Genomic DNA, 17,261 nt, shown 5'->3' with positions numbered 1-17,261 from the left:
TTTAATGTTAGCAGAACCAATAGGGTCTTTTAGTCTGCATTGGTATTTATTGATTATTTATTGTTGATTATTTCAATACATTTATTCATAGTTGCTTTCAATGATCTTGTATTTGTGCACTGATTTATTTGTGTTTGTCACATTGCACTTTGGAGGAGGCTGATGTCTGTGGTAAGCTGCAAATGAAGTGCCCGTATGGGATAAATAAAGTTTTCTGAATCTGAATCACCACCAACCCGGAAAACAGTTCATAAACAGAGCATGTGGAACTCAACTGTAAACATAAAGGGACTGAACACAAAGTGACTGTTACTGTATGTCAGATTTTTGCTACTGTCCATGAGGTTGGAGACCATGACCTGACAACCCTCCCCCTGCCCCCGACACTCACTGAATTGTTTTCACTTGATTTACCTAATGTGACAAACAAACACAATAAAAAGGGAAGACCTAGAGAAAAGTGAGTGAAACTGTAGGATAACCCAGTCTGTTGATAACGTGTGTGTCTATTACTTTATTCTAGCTACTGTAAACACTCTACTATGAACAAAGTTGGCATTAGCATTGGCTACTGTGGTGTTAGTGCCTATTTATGTTACTGTTCATTTCCACTGCTCACCAGCAGATTACTTAATTTGTGTGTGTGATGTGAAGTGGAAAGTGGTTGGGTTTGGTCTGAACTAGGGATGTAACAATTACCGGTATAATGATAAACCGCAGTAAACTTGCCAACGGTTAGTATTACCGTTTAAATTCTAATTATCATGATAACCGTGTTTGATTACTGCACTTTTCTGGAGAAAACGCCTATGTAAAGATATGCTTTTATGTCAAATAGTTGAGTATAGCTTTAATTTATTACAATTTTAATTTGATATACTTAATATTTGGAACCAATATTCACTTTTAAAGTCTTTGAAAAGGTTCATTAAGCATCTTTGTGTTATTTATGCAATAAATTATATACATTTTTTAATCGGATTTTATATATTTTTTGTCCTTTTTGTGTTGATATAGTAGGTTAAAGTGAAAAAAATAATAGGCAGTTGATATAAATGAAGTTGTGCTGAAAAAAAAAGACACCAAACATGGGTATAGTAAACATTTGTTTATATAGTATACAAAGGCAAAATCAAAAGTACTGAAAAACAGCCAAAATAGGCTCAGGGCCCTAAGGGTTAATACTTGAATGTTTCTGCCAACAGAAGGTATATTGTGCCAATTATTTTATTTGTTTTTTTTGTTGTTGTTGGTTAAATTATTTCAGTGTGTGTATAAGTACTTTTTGAATATTCTGAGCACAATTTCAACAATACTGCGATAGTAATGATAACCGTGATAATTTTGGTCACAATAACCGTGATATGAAATTTTCATATCGTTATATCCCTAGTCTGAACATAACATAAGGGAATCTCAGGTGTCTGCATATTTTTGGACACATGGCACACCTATAACAGCCACAAAGAATAAAAATCAATGCCAAAGTAGGATTAGAAACTAACGCATGCTGCTGCTTCCACAGGTGTCTTGCTTATTCAGCTTCTATAGCATCTTGCCCTGTTGCCCCCTCCCCTTCTCCCCCTTAAATAAGACTCTTATCCTTTATAAAAAATGATGTGAGGGCGCCGCCTTGGACAACTGCTCCCCGGACTTCATTTGTCTCTTGGCAAGTTTGATGGCGCTGCGTTTAAAAACCCATTCAATCTTATAAACCAAAAATTAAATGTAGTCGACTGAGATGGGCACTCAGTGCATCTGCTATTTATATGCTAATGTACACTCAGCCTGCCAAGGTCTGGCAAATTATTACTGCACAGCCATAAGTCAGGTGTATGGCAGAGAGGGGAGGGGCAGGTTAACCATCACACACACACGAAGAGGAGAGGAGGAGCAGAATGAGAGGAGGAGGAGATGAAGAAGGAGGAGGAAGGAGCAAAAAAGAGACGAGAGCACAAGGAGGTGAGAAAGCTTTTTGAGATGTCTCTGCAGACAAGTTAATATAACTCTCCACCTGACTACACACACACACACGCACACACACACACACACACACACACACACACACACACACACAGGTAGATTATTTCACTCTATACACGTTAGAGTGAAATAGAAAATGTCTTTTAGGAGTCACTAACATTTGCATTATGAGGAGACATTTCCTTTAAGAGAGAGCGAATGAGATACACTTAGGCTAATCAACACATTAAAGGCATAAACACACAGTCATCTTCCAGACTCCATTACACTGAAGTGACACACACCCACCAATGACAAATCTTTGACTACAGACTGTTTCAGTCACAAGACACGGTTACGATATTGCAATTTGAGTTGAAAATGAACATTAATTGTGATTATTGCTATTATTGTCTATTCTGCTAACTTTACACCTGAACTGAGCAAAAAGTCTAATGACAGTTTGATTTTGCACCATATGAAGAAGAAGAGACACGACATATTTCTATCTTCTGTTAATAAAAAATGATCATGGCAGATATGATGCAACTTAAAAATATACAAAGCTCATTATTGAAATATCTAAACTCGGGTCAGTGTGTGAGGGATCCAATTGAAGTGGAATAGGTTACAGACTAACTAGTTACTCTATTAGAAATGGAGTATGTAATGGAACTGTTTTATTTACTTCATCAATATCATACAACTTATTACATTTGATTTCTATTTGTAATAACCGGTTAATATAGCTGACAAATCCCTTTTCATTTTTAAGGCTTTAATGGATGATCAGACTGACAGATGAACAGAGCAGGCTGTTGGGTGTTATTCTAATTCTTTATCAAGACCTTCACATGTTGAAGGTGCACCTGTGACCTGCAGTCTATCGTTTGGATTATTTAAAGGCATTGAAACTAAATATGTTTCACACTGTTCCATTGAAAAATGCTTTTTTGCCCTAGATTTGGGTCCGTTGGTTCCTGGTCTCCCTAGATTATTTTACTTAGATTATACTTACTAGAGATTTTACTGAAGAATATTTGCCTGCTTGGAATATCTGACACCCTTGTTTCAAAAAACAGTAGCTATTGTGTCAGTTGGGCCTGAGGTTCCCATAAACAGATATTTTACTTGGCCGTTAAAATGGAAGACATTTTTAGGGCATTTTCTTTCAATGGGTGAAGTTTGAGCTGAAAAAACGTCTCTCAGACACCATGATAGTGGTGGAATATCAGCCATGGCTTTGCACCTCAGCACATGCTGTGGAAAAAGAACCATTTTATAGGCTTTACTCGATTTATAATTATTCATCAGGTGGCATAAGTCCACACATTGTTCATGAAAGCTGAAGCACAGATACTTGTGAAGAGTCAACTACTGCAGTAGAAGTGTAAAACTACAGGAAAGTCTGGAGTCCACCTTTGAAGCATTCTAACATCGAATCGAGAACAACAGACTGAAAACAATCAACTTTAACTTCACTCCAAAGTGCAAATCAGTTTTCAGTGTCAGCACCTGAACTTCACACTTTATAAAGTCTGCTCTCCACGATGTGGTCTCGATTTACTTTCAGTTTAATTTTATATCATTTTCATCTTCTGACATTTTTCTGGTGTCACAGGAAATGTCTTGTCATTGTTGCATTCATTTAGGTTGAAATCAGTCTGGATGCACCATAAAAAGGACAATTGAAAAAATACTTGCAATGCTTGTTTGATTTTTAGCATCACTGGACAAAAATCACCTCTCAGCATGTTATAATTCAAGTGATCTGAGAGGAAACAACAATTCTACCCCTTCTCTGAACTCTTTCTTTAGGCTGTAGAAAATCTATGTTGGGAGACCAGGGTTTGGCCACTTGTAGGTGTTTTCAGACCGATGATCTGTAATGATGTCTGGTTCATCTTCATTCATATTCAATGCATTTTCACATCTGGAAGTTCAAGCCAAGGCCCAAGTTTTCCTTAGGCTGTGTTAATTTTGTCAGTTAGTTCTGTTTTCACACTGCAGTTTTGGAAATCAACATGATTTTTCATCCAAACTCTTGATTTGGAAGCAAACTGAACAAAGGCTGCATTTTTGAATCCTGGGATTTTCCCCTCGTTTTGTCTCCTGCACTTTTCAGTACCGTATTAGTTGTTTTCTACTTTCCATCTTTGGTGTTCACTTCCTTAATAAACTGTTTTTATATCCAGTATCTGCTCAGCTGAAAGGGAACACCAAACTCCCACTGCCACTGATTGATTTGAACATATTTACAAACTAATTAGGCCTAAAGCTTCCAGTCGAGTCTGACCCATTCACAACTTGAATGGCTGCAACATCCCACATCTCTATTACCACCTTCCACTCCTATTCATTACAACCTGGAGAGGATCCCATGGGATCCTCCACTAATGAGAAAAAAGCGCTCCACTCCCCTTTTTCTCCTCCCCTTTATAGCTTCTCCTATGCTACGCTAGCCCATTATGCTCCTCCACCCAAACACACACACAGACGCACCCTTTGTCTCTGGGGAGCAGTCAGCTTATATGATGTATAAGGTGACATCTTTATTTCACTAACCTAGCTTGGCAGGTCTATTAGCCAGCCCAGAGCCTCCCAAACCTTCCCCTGTCAACCAGCTTATTTTCAGCTGTCTACTTAAGTTCCCCCTCTCAGTCTGTCTTCATCTGTGATCAAAATAGTCATTATTATACATTCTGTTCTACCGAATCCACCCCTGGTGAAATTACACAGTGCTATTCTTCATTTTACTACAGACACCGAGGACCAGGATGAGGACACTCCAGCTGTCATTAAAAGGTGCTGAAGCCTTCAAAGATCCCCTGCAGCCATGTTCTGAGCCTCTGTGGTCAGAGATATCAGACTGGGCCAGAGATCTCCAGGATAAGCAGCAAACCCACCACCCCCTAAGACCATGACGGTCCCAGTGGATCCATCAGTTCCAATTTGAAAGCCATCTCCTTTCACACTATAAAAGGGGCCCCTGATGAAACCAGACTACACCACAGTGATTTACAATAAGTATCCTCCAATCTGCCCATTTTTAGGAGCAATCTAAATTTCAGAAAAAACAAAAAAACAAAAAAGCAACTTCAAATTCTGAAAATTCACAAAAGGCTTGAAATGTTGCAAAAAGGTTTTTGACACTCAGCAAAGATGCGAATGTCTGATGTGTGGAAAAACATTTGCCACATGTTAGTGTTCACCATTAAATTGAAAGTCTTTGCCCTGGTATGTCTGTGCCAGAAAAACATTAATAAAAAAAATTAGAAAAAAATGCTCAAAAACATTTTTAAAATAGGAAGCTGATAAACTAAAAGACTAATATACGAGCCAAGGAAAAACTCTGTTTAACACTGCACCACTGACAACACTGGTAAACCAACTGAGAACTCTCTGGTTTACAAACAGCTCAAAATGACCTGAATCACCTCAACAATACTTGTTGTTTCAACATTACAGCAAGAACCTTTAAGGTTATATCATACTATAATGTGTGTAATAATTGAAACACATGTTGTGCATAAGATCCTTGCTGTGCATTTGGTATGGCCTTGGTCTTGTTTCAGCCTTGGTCTCAGTGGACTTCGGTCTAGGTCTTGACTTGTTTTCAGTTTATGTGGTCTTGACTCATTTGAGCTCTAATTTGAGGTGTTTTCCACTTACAGTAGTTCTACAGTGTGATGGAGCAGACCACATATGAGGTTTTACATCTCTATTCCTCCTCATATTACTGAAATTTTGTCTTAAAAGAAGCCAAGCTCACTAAACATGTGGCTGACCTCTCCCTCGATGGCTGGAGCACAACAGAATTGTAAATATAAGGAGAACGTCGTTAACCGTTGACTCATACTGATACATACAATTTTAATTTGCTTATATTTGGAAACTGGACTTTAGCCAATGGAGATGATCAGTTACATCCAACTGGTCCGCTTAGTCAGAGAACTGAACTCCAGTGAATAGAAATGTAAGCCGTCAGTCTTATCATTACATCAGAAGCCGGACAGAATGTTGACAACTTGTTCTTTCACAGATTATATGAGAAATTATTATGTTCAAACTCAACATCATCAGCTTCTAAACAAGGCGCTTTATGTGTTCCTTATATCCTTCCCTTATCCAATTAATGAAAAAACTAATCAATAAATTTGCCAAGGTGTAATGAGCACAGCGCTTCCTCTGAATATGAACATGGTGTGTAATTAGAGAGTAAGGAAAAACACAGGTAAAGAGAGGAAGTGAAAACAAAGTATAAGTGGTGAGAGGAGAGCCACATTGAAAGAATAAATGTACAGAAGAAAAGGAGGAGTGGTGGAAGGAAGAAATACACAGATAGTCTTTCTTTGTTTATCTCCAGCAAGAAACAGGCGGCCACATCCATTGTCTGTGATAAGATGGGTTATCAGCAGTAAACAAGGCCCAGGCCTGTATGAATGGAGCCTAGAGTGACTGAATACACTCTTAAAAACAGATATGTTCAAATAAGTCTGCTGCATGTCTTATCCTTCCCTAAAAACAAGCCCATGTTAGTGGCTCTCATTGGATGCATATGAGACACTAAAGCCACTTTTACACTCAAATCCCGGAAAAAAGGTCAGATGGTGATCCCACCTTTTTGCCACCATTGACTGATTTCCACAGACAAGACAGAGGAGTACCAGAGGTGAGACAGGCTGGACTTTTACACAGAGGACCTGTGTTCCAGAATTAAAGGGGCAGTGACGCAGTGCAGTGTAAAGTGTGACGTATAACTTGCTTGTTGGAAATACGCTCAATTTTAAATCCCCCCGGAGCGGGGGTCGCACATGCAATACGTCATCAAAACATCACACCTTGGTGCAGAACGAGAGGTGTTCCTTTTACACAGCATTCCGGAATTCTGATTCCATCTTCATCATGGCTCTGTTCCTACCTCCAGAGGAGTTACAGAGATGGAACCAAATGAGCCACCATTTCATTTACACAAATGTTCTGGAATAAAGGGGAAATATTACTGGAAAAAAAAGGGCTGTGTTAAAGAGGCTTATGATAGAACTGGGTAGAGGACCGTCACGACCCCCTGCTTTCTCATCTGGTTCAAAGTTTAACAGAAAAAAACTAAGGTGGAAGGTATGAACCAGAGTCCCGTTGCACAGACCTCCACAGGGGGGAAGGGGTTTGTCTTCAAAGCAGACTGTGAACAGCAGATAAGACAGGATCACTGGTTCTCCACATTTAAGCTGCACTACCTGACAGTAGTACGGTAAAGAAAAAAATTAGAATTACCATAAAATCTACTGTAATTCAAAAGGTCTGACAGCAAAAAGGATGGGAACAGGAGCCCCTTTTGGCCCAAACCACAGCAGGCTCAACAAAACATGAGCAAAATAAGAAAAAAACAAATGAACAAAATAAGAACTTAAATCAAATGAACAAAAAAATTTGCTAAATAGTTTAAAAAGATGAACAAAAATGGCCAAAACCGAAAATAAATTGAATATGTAAAAAAAAAAAAAAAAAAAAAATCCTTAGAGTGTCTTAGCTTGGTATTGTTGGCATATTCAAAATGTAAGGCTCAGAATGGACTTCATACCCATATCTGGTTGTATCTGTTCAGTCCATAGTGTCTCTCAATGAGTTTCCAGAGACACGACAGAAAAAAATAAAAACAAAATAAAAATAACTGTGCTCATCAACTACCACAAACTGTCTGCAGCGTCCAATGCTGAGCGGAGGGGCTGCTTGTAAATCTCTGCTCCTCATGGACAAAGAGGTTTGGAGGACTGGACAGCCTTTTTATTTCTGTTTTAGAACTGTACCAACCCATGACTCCACTCTACTGTGCCGTCTAAGCTAACTACATAACCACTCTCACCAAGTGAATTATAAACAGATGAAAAAGATTGGAAAAGGAGGGATGGGTGACATGGTTGGAGGGTGACAGTAGCTGCTACCAGATCAGCTAGTCACAAAACTGTATCCAATTCAACTGACTTAAATGGACTTGATTATTCAACTTCAAAAACTAATCCAAGCTAGTATACTTCATAAAAATCTGGAATGAACTGCATAATGCAACAGTCTGGTTAAAGTGTGTTACTACAAATGAAGCTTCGTGGAAATTCATGCAGGACACAGCGGTCATGTGCCCAGCCCCGATCAGCTGACACTCAGCTGATCCCAGTAGCCATCCAATCCCAGCTCATTCTCACTCATCAGGTGGTCCATTTAAATTCAGATCCTTTGCTGAGTACATCCTGCTCTTTCAGCTCAACCACACCGCGCTGAACTGCCTCCACCTTCTAGTCTACATCCTCAAAGGACCAGTTTCTGTCCTACACAGCTCTTGTACTCCCAACTGGTCAAGGCAGACCACCATCCTCCAGAACCAGCGTTTTTCCTTCCACTGTCACCAAAGGTTTCCTCCTGGAGGATTCTGTTGATCCATGAACTGGGTTATTAAGAGCTGACGTAGCGCTATATAAAAAATGTTGTCGACTGATTGATTGTATACGGGGATTCACGCAGCAGGCTCCCTGATTAGCATGCGCTGAGCAAAAAATCAGGAAGCACCCAAGAGCGGAGCCATCAGTGCCAAATTTAACTGTATTAACATTTGTAGCAATAAATGGTTTAAAACATGATGTGGGTGTTCCTGCCTGAAAAACCAATAATAGCACAAGTGCCTGTCTTTGGTTTGCTATGATGTACTACAGTTAAGAGTTCACTCTCAGAGTGCAGTGCTGTAGTGACAGTTTGAGTTTGAAGCTTTAACTTATTTATTTTGTATTATTTTGCTTTTTTTTTTTAAGGGGTGCCAGCCAGATCTCTCTCCTGGCATTTAAGATGTAAAGTCAGTTTGTCGGTTTTATTCAGTCTTATGTATATGCTTGAGTTTTGGTTTTCTAGTTTTTATTTGTTGTACCTCAAACCACACAAAGGATGCAAGTCTAAATTAAACAAACACCTTTCACATTAAATGACAAGAAAAGAATTCACACATTTAAACCGACTAAAATTCAAAAGCATGTATTGAACAATTAATGGAAAAACACACAAATTCAAACACACTGTTTCCCCCCTAAAGTCCAAACTCAAAAAATTTACCAACCAAGCAAAATCAAGCACAAAATTTCCACTTTAGGTTTTTTAACAGTCTTTTAGCACAAAAGGGAACTCATGCAGCACATATGCATGAGTGGGAGCAGCAGTAGTCTAGTAAGGTGTGGGTGTATGCTTATGCTACTGTATTATTCATTAATAAGATACAGAACCGTGGAGACCTGGTGTGATACGGGTAAGTTCTGTGTATTTCTGTTGACTCTATGAGCAGGCCTACCCAGAATTCCAAGTCAAGTACCTGTCTGCTGCAATGCTTCTCCACCAACATCCACCCTACATCACAGCTGTTAATAGACACAGCAAGAGCAAAGTAGCCTATAATTCACAGTCCATGTTAAATTTACAGCTGGTACCATAATATATCTGTGGCTGGTCATGAAGAGCAATGTTTTGCTTCCTTTCAGTCATGGACACATGAATGGGCTTGGATGAATCAGAGAAGAACAACTAGTGAAGGATAGAACCAATCAAGCTGCAACTGTGGATGTTTATGCGATTGTTTTTGTTTGTCCACATTACTACAACATTGTAAGATGCTATTCCAGAAGTCTTTGGGTCCAAGGTTTTCAGGAGGTGAAATCCCCAGAACGGCGTGGATGCTTGGTTATTCATTTTAAAACTAAAACATGGACAGAGCCTAAATGATCGATGGGTTGAGATACACTTTAACTAACATCAGAAGTTTTATCCATACATTAACTGAAGAGTCGAGCACTAAACAAAGACCATAGGCAGTTCTATTTCATTTCATTTCCTTCCTCAGTCAACCCTTCCTCTATTTTATTATCTCATTCAACCTGCCTCTCATTGCGCCTCCATAACACCCCTCCTCTGTCTAGCCTCTCGTTCCTTCTCCAGCTCCCCCGTTATGGGACACTATATTGAGAGGCCCGTTGAGAGAGAAACCAATCGTGTGGTGTGTCAGCGACCCGATAGAGGAGGACCCAGTAATGGAAGGCCTTTTAAGGCTAAAAAGGAAAAGCTAATTATGATAAAGGGGCTGTAAGTTGTGTGGTTATCGCAGTGCTGGGCCTGCTGGTGCAGCAGACTGGTCCCTGACAGTGATAACCAGGCAGAGCCAGAAGCTCAGCGCTCTGTCACTGTCACTCTGCGCCTCTGTTCAGCTAAAGATGGATTCACACGCTACAACTTTTATGCTTTTTTTTTTTTTTTTCAAATGCATAAACCACTTTGCATTTCATTTGTCCTTTTAATCCGTGAAAATGCAGGCGGCTGCCGATTTCGTTTGGATTTTCTCACTTTCTCTTCTCCATTTGCCAGCAGAGCTTCTACATATTCAAGACAATTTAGCACCCATTAAACCCCCCTCAAATTAATGATAGTCTTGGCTGAAGGAACAGAGCTTTATTGTGACATTTATTTAGGACAGCGCTGGTCAATTCTGGGCCAGCTCAAACAACAGCAGAGGGATGATGTTAGGCTTTGATAGAGAGTCGGCCAGATAGACATATCAGCTGTCAAGCCACGGGGCACATTAGTGGTAGTGAAGGGAATGAATGAGTACATCCTCCCCCTTGCTCCCCAATTTCTTCACTCTGTCTCTGATGCATTATGCATTATGGCTCTGCCTTGCTATCTCACCTCTCCAAAATGTCTTCCTTTAATAATTCTATACTCCCTCTCTTCGTCTTAATTATGATACTTCACTCTGGGCTCAGAACAAACTGAGGCAGCAGACATTTGAAAGAGGTAAACAGGAAGGGGGCACATTTAAAGCTGTGCACTTTAATATATGATAATAGAATGAGCCTGAACTGAAGAAGATATAACACAGAGGGTCTGAGGCATAGGCAATGGGATGGATCACATTTCAGTTTACTAAATGTAGAAAGCACAAACAGAGTTTTTTCTTTATATTTTATTTTTTAATGATTCAGCCTAAACACTAACGATTCTGTAAATCATTCCTTCAGTATGCCAGTAGATTTTTATTGATTTTAAAGCAGACCTCCAAGTCTAACTTCATCGTGTGCATTCTGAAAAGTCCTACAAAGACAGTAAATGGTGGAGGTCATGAGGATCTGTGATCCACATGTGTGACGGGTCATGCACTGACTTTACCACCTGCAAAAGGCCCACCTAATAACAGCACTATACATTTATCATTTATGAGCATGCTATGTTTTCACATCTTTTTTTTAAAAAAAACAATAATATAATTTTGCCATTTCCTCTAAGGAACTGAAGCCATGAAGACTCTTTAACGTACCTAATATGTCTGCAGTCAGTGCTGTTGTGTCAATGTGGTGTTTTAATACACTGTTTCAGGTTCAACCCGTCAAAATCCGACTGAGGCAGTAAAATCCCTGCCTCCATCTAAATTCTGTATTCCTGAACAGAGTGATGAGCTTGCTTCAGTTCAACTTGTGTTAAAATGAATGAGGTTTGTTTGGTAGACTGAACACTTCTGATTAGATGGGGGGGACAATGATTTTTTTTTTTTAATACAATTTTTAAAACTTACATTCCTCGTGGTAAATCTGAGGCTACCTTTGTTGTCTTTGCAGGGTTTTATATGACACATATTTATTTACAAGTCTCTTTATCAAGTAACAAGAAAATACAGGGTATATGCACAGAAATATGCACAGCACACAGAACAAGTAACTGTTTTCTACCGGCTAAAGTCGGTTTTTAAAGTGACCTTTGTTTCCTTGACATCAATGAAATCTGGTGTAAAACACTAAAAACAAGTGAAGTAGTAGGTGGAGCTTACTAATACCCCTGTCCGGTCACATAACACTTTGCCCATCCTGCTAACTGATACCCCGCCTACCCAAGGATTAACTTTGAGTCTTCAATTTGAATCTTTGCAAAAACTTTTCAAAAAATTTGTAATTCAGCCCTCATAAAGAACGTGTGTTGAATTTGAAAAGAATCAGGTGAATAGTGTCCAAGAAATGGGATGGACAAAAATCTCAGATGGACGGAAGGACAGAATCCCTGGTATATCTATATATACCTCCGCCCTCAAACAAGTACACTTTGGTTTGTTGATACACAGACGGAGAAACAGATGGATGTGTGCATTGTAACTTTGCTAAAACTACAAACCTAATGGTGGCCTTTGATTTTTTCATAGTACTGTAGCATGATCTGAAAAGGTCGACTCTACTTCATAATGAAGGGAAACCTCAAAAGGATTTTAAAACAGGAGGTGCCATGTTGAGCCACAAAATGGAGATTTGAAAATAGTTTTGTATATTTGTTTCATCATAAGTCATATAATCCAGTTTGCATCTCAAAGACATGTTTTAGTGTTTAATGTCTCTAAATCAGGGGGATCAAACATGTGGCCCAGGGGCCAAATCTGGCCCAACAAAAGGGTCCAATCCGGCCCATGGGATCAAAGTGCAAAAATTACCCTGAAGATATTAACAGTCAAGGTTGTTCAAATCATTTTAGTTCAGGTTCCACATACAGACTAATGTGATTCCAAGTAAAATAATAACATACACTGGAAAAAATCTAAATCTTACCAAGTGTATTTTTTATTTTTAGACAATAGATCTTGAAAATCTTATTTCAAGAAATCTTAAGATAATTTTCACTTATTCCATTGGGAGATTTCTTGCTTGAATTAAGCAAAAAAAAAAAGAAAAAAATCTTGAATTAAGCACAAAATCTGCCAATGGAACAAGTTAAAATGATCTTGGTAAGATTGCTTGAAATAAGATTTTCCAGATCTATTGTATAAAAATCAGTTCGTATATCTCACTGACAAGTTACTCTTTAGGTGATTATGTGTTATTTTAAGAGTGATGAGATATTGGGACTAGAAATCAGAAAAATACACTTGATAAGATTTTGATTTTTTTTCCACTGTAATAACGTATAAATAGTGACAAATACAAATTTTCTTCTTGAAAAATTATGTGAAAAAATGTAAGTTAAAAAAATAACATTACCCTGTAAAAATATGTACATTTACAAACTGTCCTTTCACAATAAAATGCAAATAAATAAAAACAAATATGAAAAACACGAAATGTGCATTTTTAACAATATCCTGTCTGTTACTAAATGTTTTGTGCATTTGTAGATCCACTGTGATCTGTAAGTTGTGATGTAATATTGTACAAATTGTTGTAATTTTAGTTCCAAACTCCAAAATTTTAACAATATTCTCTCTGTTACCAAATGCTTGTGTAACATTGTGTATAATATACATGTATAAATAATAAGCAGAGGCATAATATTGTTAAAATTGATCTAATTTTAGTAATGAAATGTCAGTTTTTCAGGCTATTCACATCTTTTTTTGCAAAATGTTAATATTTTCATAATCTGCTGGGTTTTTTTGTACTAAAACAAACAGAAAAACTTGGAGTTGTCATTATTTATAAGTTATTATGTCATTATTTTAGTGGTCTGGCCCAGTTGAGATCAAATTGGGATAAATGTGGAATCTGAACCAAAATTACTTTGACAGCCTTGCTCTAAATAAAGTGTTGAAGCCTTTTCTCCTCTGTTTTTTCCTGCTTGGAGTCTGACAAAAATTCATTCAGTTTCCAAAATGAAACAGAACTGATAATATGTCTGTATTTCCACTGCAGTGATTGCATTTTTTTAAGTGTTAAACCAGTCCAAAAACACAAACTATCTGGCTCACAGATTACATGGGAAGTGTCTAGAAATTTTCTGTGGTGATATCCTCCTAGTCTCACATACAGACGTGGACACCGAACTCCTCATCACCTCCTGTCAGCCTCTGACTGTTTTGTCAGAATCATGTAGTGGGTTAGTTATTAGTCAGTTATTATTAATTAGTTACACTTCATTCACAATGACGGAGTGAAATACCTGAAGTTGCAGTTCTTTTCATCACCACTAGATGCTGTGAACCTCTAATCCCTACCTCTGGGGCAAATGCTGCAGCAGTGGTGAAATAGAAAAGATGACAAATTAAAGGAAAACCTACTATAAATGTGTTGGGCCACAGTGCGAGACCAGACCCTTCTACTGACTGACTTAGGCTTCAAGTCCAAGAGGTTTCATCTGAGCTATGACTGACTTTTGGCAATTTTTTGCACCACATACAAGGACTTGCTGACACAAAATCTAAGGATCAACACCTTCACTATCCCGGGAAAATCTAAGAAACTAATTTTAGGAAAAATCCCAAATACATAAACCTTCACCTAAAATTAGTCCCTCTGTAAATGTACTTCCTGGATAGTACTGTCAGTGGGGATCATCTGACTTATGGTTGACTGCTGCCATCTGCTGGACGGGGACAACACAAGCACTAACTTGTCCCACATTTTCCCAACATGACAAAGCACTGTATGTGTCTGTGCAGGCGATTACCCACTGCCTGGAGAACATGCTCTGGTTGATAGAAGGAGACTAGTACTGAGAGTCTCTCACCACTTTGCGGACCCTGGTCTTGTAGTCGATGTGAAGCTCCTTGTGTTTCTGCACGGCGGCTTCTAAAGACCCCTTCAGATGGAGTGCTCTCCTTAACAGCTGCTCTTCAGCACCTGATTTAGTGAAGATCTAGACACATACACAGACATGTTACTGTATACAGACGAGCTAGATAAGTTTGATCTTAAAGAAATATGAGGAGTACGAGCTCAGTAGTTTGAATCAAGTGCACATTATCAGAAGAGGAGGGATTTGACAATGGTCTATTCACTGTTCAGAAAAAGCATTACAACTAAGGATGCACCAATTCCGATACCAGTATCGGGCATTGGCTCCAATACTCAGTGTGTGTACTTGTACTCGTACTCGTAAAACTAATCCGATACAACTGCACCGATACCACTTACAGCTGTGTGACATTCACAGTTCAGTGCAGCAGGTACGCGGCGGTGGAATAACGTGTGGGGAGTGTGAAGAGTATGGAGATTTTTCAAAATAAATGACAGTGATAAAAGCAACGCTGACTGCAAGTAACATTAAAGACACAGACAGATATGGACGGAGCATTCTGTCCGTCCCCTGCGTACATTCCATTCATCTTCCAGGTGCTGGCGGATGCGTACCCAGACGGAGAATACCAGCGGGAACCATGGAGGTAGAGGATCTGTTCAAAGAGCCACTGTGTGAGTTAGAGAAAAACTACTGACACATTTAGGACAACTACCCAGGGCTGGGCCGGTTTCCATCCTACTGATAATACTATGGGGGTACAGAGCGGTGCAGACCGCCGCCATGGGAAGTGAAAACGAAACTTAGCGCTCATTTATCTTTTCTCTTCCTGCTGAAGCTAAGCTTTTAAACCTTAACAGCAAAAATGCTGCAACATTAGTATCCACATTAATGTTACCTCTGTCTTCTCCAGGTTTGTTATTACTGACTTTCTTCTTCTCAAAAAACGTTACTTTTTTCGTATTTGTCCAGTATAATTAAATCAGAGCGGCGCCCTCTGGTGGATTAATTGACAAACGCTCATTCCAACACATTAAATGTCAGTAGCAGCACTTTGTTCCAGTCAGACTAATGACAATGACAATAAAGCACATTTACAAAACGAACTAAGAACTGGAATGGGATTATTAAATACTCATGTCGGTACTCAGTATCAGCAAGTACTCAAATGTAAGTACTTGTACTTGGTCTGGAAAAAAGTGGTATCGGTGCATCCCTAATTACAACACTATTCAAGTCTCACACCATTTCATTGTAACCATGTACACTTCTTGTACACTGTGTGGTCTATGTTACAATGAATGGAAACATTTTTGTAGAAACATTTTATGCAATACAGTATGTTTATTTCAGTATGAGCGACAACAGATTAATTAACCCCTTCTTTGTGTTTTATTCAAGCGGATTCTGTGTCATCTTTGTGGATGAATGGTAAGAAACGTGTCAACTTAAAGCTGCGACTTTCATCACCAATTTTTCATGAAATCTGTCAAACCCCAGTCATATCTTCAGTATTATGAATCTGTAAGTCCTTCTGTGATTACTCACCTGAATCTCTTCCCTCATGATGAACAATTTTGAAGTGTACTCCACCATAAACAAACCGTTTGTTTACAAACAGAGCCAGTAGGTAACTCGGGCATTTTTGGAATTTTGTCACGACGTGCATTGTGGGAAGCAGAGGTTCACACAGCCACTGTAGCTATATGATATCATATGGCTGCAACAAACATGACGCGGAATCGGCTGGAGCTCCACTTCCCACAATGCACGTCGCGACAAAATTCTGAAGATGCCCGAGTTACCTACTGGCTCTGTTTGTAAACAAATGGTTTGTTTATTGTGGAGTACACTTCAAAATTGTTCACTGTGAGGGAAGAGATTCAGGTGAGTAATCACAGAAAGACTTACAGATTCGTGATACTGAGGACATGTCTGAGGTTTTACAGATCTGATGAAAAATTGGTGACGAAAGTCTCCCGCACCTTTAAAGTTTGCATCTGCACACATGTGATCAATACTCATTTAGGGCTCTGACACAACAGGAGAGAGAATGTGTTTTCACTGATTACATCAGTGTGAATGTTACCAAAGTTATTTTTTTACATAATTAAACTGACCAATTTACACACTTTATAAAACTGACTAATTTGCACTATGTAAAAAACTGTATTTGCACGACAACAATACATATACATATATACACACACACACACACACACACACATATACATAAACATACATTTTTTAAAAACTGTATCCTGTACTTATCAACTCACTGTATAAATACTTCAATTTGCACTTTCTGTATATACTGTATTACAATATAAAACCCCCTGTAAATAATATATCCATAAACATATATTTTTAATAGACCGGATCCACACATCCACTCACTCAGAAAAATACACTTGGTAAGATTTGGATTTTTTCCAGTGTGATTCGACTAAGCATTAACACCTAAGGCCTGGTTTTTGTCTGGTTCTGTTTAACTCGCTTCGTGATACAGAGCTCTGTTTTTAAATTTGGTCGAAACATAAATCCATGATTGAATGTTGTCTGACCTGAACCCAACTCTGTACAGCAGGGAGGTGTTTGGTGGTTATCAGTCTGTGGAGGTCGATCACTGTCGACACGACCGCCTCGTTGTCCTCCGTCTCTTTAATATGAGGACCTGGAAAAGAACAAAAGAAAAAGACATTTACATTTACTGGTATACACAGACACTCAGAGTCACCTTCCTTACTGACCTTACAAACCAGTCTCTCTGATTCCTTTTAACCCTCATA

The 17,261-nt window shown here is 38.7% G+C and overlaps 1 protein-coding gene across 6 annotated transcripts in view; it reads right to left on the bottom strand.

Annotated features, from left to right (window-relative positions):
* Positions 1–17,261, bottom strand: part of uvssa (UV-stimulated scaffold protein A) — a 59,118-nt gene that overhangs the window by 32,141 nt on the left and 9,716 nt on the right. For all 6 annotated transcript variants that reach the window (XM_030146342.1, XM_030146343.1, XM_030146344.1 and 3 more), the window contains exons 8-9: positions 17,037–17,146; positions 14,464–14,592 (exon numbers count right to left, since the gene is read on the bottom strand). In XM_030146342.1, coding sequence (XP_030002202.1) covers positions 14,464–14,592; positions 17,037–17,146 — 239 coding nt within the window. The remainder of the gene's footprint in view (positions 1–14,463; positions 14,593–17,036; positions 17,147–17,261) is intronic.

Source organism: Sphaeramia orbicularis, chromosome 10 (genome assembly GCF_902148855.1).
Source record: "Sphaeramia orbicularis chromosome 10, fSphaOr1.1, whole genome shotgun sequence".
NCBI lineage: Eukaryota > Metazoa > Chordata > Actinopteri > Kurtiformes > Apogonidae > Sphaeramia > Sphaeramia orbicularis.
The sequence above is the reverse complement of the archived record's forward strand: the minus strand, read 5'-3'. Positions and strand labels throughout refer to the sequence as shown.